Here is a 5,559-nt window from a genome sequence, read left to right as displayed (position 1 = left end):
TTTATTTTATTTAGAGACAGACTTTTGTGAGTTATATATATTTCATTAGACATTTTTTCTTATTTTTCATTTTTTCCTGAGTGAGTTATTTCATTTTCTCCTGAGTATAACTAATTTCTTTATGCAACTGATAATTTATCTTTTGTATTTCTAAGCTAACTTACCTCTCTTTAAACTGCGTTAAAAAAATTTGGGGGGGGAACTAAAATTGGCCTCACCAGGTGGCTGAAAATGCTTCGTTATAAAAACAAATGTGGTACATATTTAAAGATGTATGGACCTTTATTGTTATTGACATAAATGTTTCAAAAATGGTTAAGTGTAAAAAACCTTAAAATTATTTAATAATTATGTATTCTAGGTTTATTCTGCAAAACCTAGTATTTTTTCATTGTAATCTTAAGTTTTTTTTACAAATTTTTGCTGTTAGACTGGTGTTGATGGCTAGCCTTTGATGTTGAAGAGTGCTTGTTTATGCTGGAAAATTATGTAAAACAATGAGTCTGGAAAAATCCTCAGTAACAAAGTTAAATAACCCAAATTCAAACCCCTGTATTGCCGAATATCAGGAATCTCTGTTGTGTCTATCTGCACACAACTATAACCGAGACCAGTGTACAATTCCCTTTTATAACTACCGAGACTGTAAAATATTTTGGGATCAAGTAAAGAAAAAAAGGTTGAGTCAAGGCACCAAACCATCTATACCAACTCAATCAGAAAGGGAAGATATAAAAGCCTTTCTTGGGAAAAAGCTACCTTATGTAGCTTTGTAGAACTGGTAAGTTAAGCCTGTATTATCTACATTAGTGGTTTCCAACCTGTTTGTTCTTGTGACCCTTTTTAAGTTTATAGCTTTTTGCGACGCCCTAATTATAGTGCATAATACATAAAAAAATGAAAAATACCTTTCAAAATTGGCAAAATTCGACTGTTGCTTTTGCTGATTCTATACTGCTAAACTTTTAGTTCATATTGTTTTTTTTGTTCTTATGATTTTTTTTATCAAATACTACCCGGCGACCTCCCAGACAACTCCTTGTTACCCCCTTGGGGGTCACAACACTCAGGTTGGGAACGACTGATCTACATGTTTTGTCTACTAACATTCCAAGTCAAAGTAAAACTACAAACACACAACAATTCTATGTTAGAAATTCAATATTTTTAAAAATAATAAACAATATATATGCCTAACACTGGCTTTTCCTCACTAAACAAAGTGCTTTACACTTCCGTAACTGTTTTCAGAATGGCACAACAAAATTAATTTCTGCCAATTGTAATGTGTAATGTTTCTACATATTCTGCAGTTCAAAAATATATGTTTAGAAACAGCACGTGCGACTAACGTGTAATGCCAGGTGCGGAGTTCGCAATTTCCCCAAATGCGTTAAGTTGCAAAAGTAACAATACATTGCAAAACGTGCTGGCCGTCGACATAATGCGCTATAGGGTTACTTAAGGTCAACTTTAGGCCAATATTCAGTGAGGTTATGGAGTTATTCACAGCGTGATTGTCAAGTATTCCTTATGCCAATAGTAACTTTGTATTCTTTGCAGTACATTATTTGACTGCATAACAGACCATGTTAGGCAAAAAAGAAGCACTAAGACCCAACAATGCTTTAAAAAACAGGACCGAATTGTTAAAGAGTTCTGTGTGCAGTGTTGCATTGTACTCACTATTTGCAAAAATATAAGTTTTGGCAACAACTTGTACAGTTGACATATTACTAGGGCCATTTTTATATGACCTTAAAAATCAATAATATGACTTTATTTTTTGGAAAATATGACTTTATATTACTTTATGTGAAAATCGTGTGTTTTTACATGCGAACAACGTCACTCACGGAACTAAAAAATAAAACATATGCAACATAACTTTTTGACGCTCTTTACAATAACTCCTTCACCTTCCCATGCATTGACTATTTATTTCACTTGTCGAAGTCTCCCGGCATAATATTGAGCAGCATTCAACCAGCTACCCCAACAAGTAACTATCGGCTGTGGTGGTATGGCACATGAATCGAAATCGGCAGCTCTGCTTCTGTTCTTGGAGATACTTGCTTTCACTTTTGCAATCAAATTGTCTACTTCGGATAGGAGGCTTTTAATTTCAAGGCGCAATTGTGCAGTAGATGCGCAACACATGTTACATGCAGCAGTTTAGGATATACCTCTTTTATGACTTTTCCAGCGCAGCACATGTGAGCTGCTGCGTCAGATATCAATAAATTTACTTGCTCTCTGTTAATTTTGAGTTCTTTCACCACATCGTCAAGTTCATGTATTATCTTCTGACTATTTGGCGATCTGTCTAGCACAGAGCATTTAACCAGAAAACAAGATTCAGGCTTGTCCAGTGTACCACAAAGCGTGTGCAGAAATTTTTTGCCTCTTAAATCTGTTTCATCCATCACAAAAAACAATTTTTTTTCACTCAATTTATCCAGCAGTTTTTGTTTTTCACTCAATTCAAATAATTTTTGGCGACAGGCTGATTCAGAGGGTACAGTTTTTCCCAAATCTACAAACAGCTTTCTAATTGATGGATGTTGTACTTTTACCAATGGAATGTCACTTGATGCAAATGCCCGAACAAATTGACTGGTAAAATCGTTTAGTTGCACTGGGTGAATGAATGCTTGTTGCAGAGCTGAGGAGCGGGTCGTTCTTGCTTCAATCCCTTTCTTATGCTTGAGTGTTGCAAGATGTTGTTCAACAAAAAAACGTTTCTCATGCTTCACAACTTTTGGCATGCTGAACCAGATATTCTCTCTATGTCTAAGTCTCTGTATATATTTAACTGTTATATTCTTCAGTTTGCTACTAGTCGTACTGTATTTGTATATAAGTAGACCAAGGTTGAGCTTTTTAGCTTGCCTACCCACTGACTGAACTTCACATGACGTCACACTTCAATGCACAGAAGTAGAACAGATTGTGTTGCAACACAATGCAATGTGTGACCTCATAAAATATAGGTCTGTGACTGTAAGTGTTATGTAGGAGGCCTACAGTTTGCCTTCTTTCAATCAGAAATTGCCTTACTTTCTTAGTGCTTAATTGCTTCACCGCTTAAATTGGTACTTTTTATTTAAAGTATACAACGGTATGACTTTATAACTCAAAAATATGACTATATAACTTAAAAAGCTGATTTATGACCTAACCAGGAAAATATGACTTTATATGACTTCATAACTTTCTTAACATACCTCATAGGGATGCGGTTTTTGCGTTAAAATTGATTTCACGACTTACTGATGCTTAGAAACAAATATGACTTTCAAATGACAGTTGTTAAGAATGTTAAACATATGGGAGATTTTTTTATTATAATGTACACATGTTAGCAAATTGTTTGGGCGATTTATTGTTGTGATTGTGGGCCCTGTAGGGTAGATTAAGATTAATCCCTTCCCCAAACAAAATCGAGGTTAAATAATTTAATAAAAATATACTAGGATTCGCTATTCTGGATTTGTTATTCTAGATTCGAAACCTATTATTCTAGAATACCTTGGGATTCTACTTTGAACATCCCTATTCACCAGTCTGACATATATTTTATAATGAAGAAATCATTTGATAGACACATAGCAATAAAAAAAATAGATGCCCATGTTACAGGGCTCATATAACACTGGTATCCTATAATATGCACAATTAAACCAGCTTTAATGAAAGTACTTTAAATAAAATCAATGGATTTTCTGACTCAGAGAGTACAAAATACCCCAAATTTCAAAATGACATAACTTCTAAAATAAAATCCTCAACCAAATTTAACATACCAAAACAAAAATATTTAGCATATTATTGAAGTCATTTGTCAAATAGGTAGTACTAGTACTTCTATTTGATTGAAGAACGGCAACATTTTTGTTGACTTATTTCATGGCTAAAATTTAGGCTTTATTATTGACAGTGTTGTAAACAAGTCATTTTCAAGTCATTTGTAAATAAAACATAACTCTAAGTCAAATCATATGTAAAATAATTTAAGTCCAAGTCAAGTCTTTTTGAATAAATAACAAGTCAATTCCAATTCAAGTCCTTGCCATAAAAATTGCGTGTTAAGCTGTTGAAATAAGGTAAACATGTCTGATTATTATGAGCAATACCTTAACTAAAACATACAAAAAGGCAATAGAAGGCACGCAAGATGTTTTTATGTGCAAAAATTAGTCATTTGTCTTAAAGACTTCAGTATTTGTTGCCAAAATTTTGTTTTTGTGCATCCTCAAAGTTAAATGCTTTGAAACCTTGCCATAAGGGAATAATCAAGCAATAGTCCTCTAACAGTTAAAATAGTTGAATATTTAAAAATGTAATTTAAAGAAAATTAGGAAATTAAGAGTTGCGCGGAAAGAAAAAGCAAACTGTGAAATTAACAAATAATGAAGTGTATGCAAAAATACAACCTGCGGAATGCAGGTGCACATGCCTGCTTTTGTTACTCTCTAATACAGGGGCAACTATTTTTAACCTCAGACCGCATGAGAAACTTAAAATGATGTGGCAGGCCGGGTCAAAAATAGGATCTCAAATACATGCAATATGCTGTCGTCATACTCTGACGTTGTAAAGCAAATAAGCATAACAAACTTGTTATTACAATTTGGGTTGTGCCCAAATATGAAAATGTGCAATTTAAGTCAAATTTAAAGAAATCCACAAGTTGTGCGTGAAGCGTGAAAAAATTGGGACTATTTTTGTTTTAAAATGCTAAAATAGAAAACATATAAAATAATAAAGAAGGGGTGGCAGCCTGGTGCTCCTGGATCTGCTTGTGACATATCATACTTCTTGTATTTTGTCTGTTTTCCTAGAATTGTGACTATCGCAAATTTTTCAAGTGAAGCATGTTTCCAGTATAATAAATGTTATACTAGTCCTTAAGTAAATTTGCCTATGCACACACCAATTCAATGATTGAATTTGGCAGTTGAATAATAAATTGACTATGTGCTAAAACAACCAAGGTGTAAGGCAATTTCATGTAGTATAAAATGTTTGTGTCTTTGGACGAAGAGCACTGATTGACATCAGGTATAAGTTACTTGGATATGGCTGGCTGTATGAGCCGACCAAACAGAAATGCCAAATACAAAATTGTGTCAAAAATGATGTGTTACAAGGATGTCACAATGCCTCACATGCTGTTAGATTCGAGAAAACAATAAAATTATTTTTTGCTCTACAGGAACTGCTTGAACTACATTTACAAATTAAAGGTTCAATTTTCACTGTTTAAACTAAAACTGAAAAGTCATATTTTACGACCTAACACAGAAAATATGAATTTTTATGACTGAATAACTGCTTGACTTGGTATCAGTATCTCACCTTTTGGTATCGCCAAATTAAAATATGACTTTAACTTGGCCCTACTTATCGGCCAAACATCTGTTCATCTCTTTCAATTATCACATATAAATGAAGTAATATCAAACCTCAATAAATTAAGCACTTAATTAATGTATAACATTAACATATCACTTGTTTCTTCAGTGTGTTTAAGTTTTTTTAATTATTTTTAAGATT

General features: G+C 33.3%; 1 protein-coding gene across 1 annotated transcript; it reads left to right on the top strand.

Moving 5' to 3' along the window:
* Positions 1-366: 366 nt before the first annotated feature.
* On the top strand, positions 367-776 carry LOC146160379 (coiled-coil-helix-coiled-coil-helix domain-containing protein 7-like). Its single transcript, XM_083384434.1, has one exon. The coding sequence runs from the start codon at positions 498-500 to the stop codon at positions 774-776; it is 279 nt and encodes a 92-aa protein (XP_083240560.1). The 5' UTR covers positions 367-497.
* The last annotated feature ends 4,783 nt before the right edge of the window (positions 777-5,559 follow it).

The sequence above is a fragment of the Ascidiella aspersa genome, chromosome 3 (genome assembly GCF_963924565.1).
Source record: "Ascidiella aspersa chromosome 3, kaAscAspe10.2, whole genome shotgun sequence".
Taxonomy (NCBI): Eukaryota; Metazoa; Chordata; class Ascidiacea; order Phlebobranchia; family Ascidiidae; genus Ascidiella; species Ascidiella aspersa.
This window is presented reverse-complemented; position numbering and strand designations above follow the sequence as displayed.

Excerpts from the sequence above, each read along its gene's own strand:
- LOC146160379 (XM_083384434.1), top strand. The coding sequence starts at position 498 with ATGAGTCTGGAAAAATCCTCAGTAACAAAGTTAAATAACCCAAATTCA.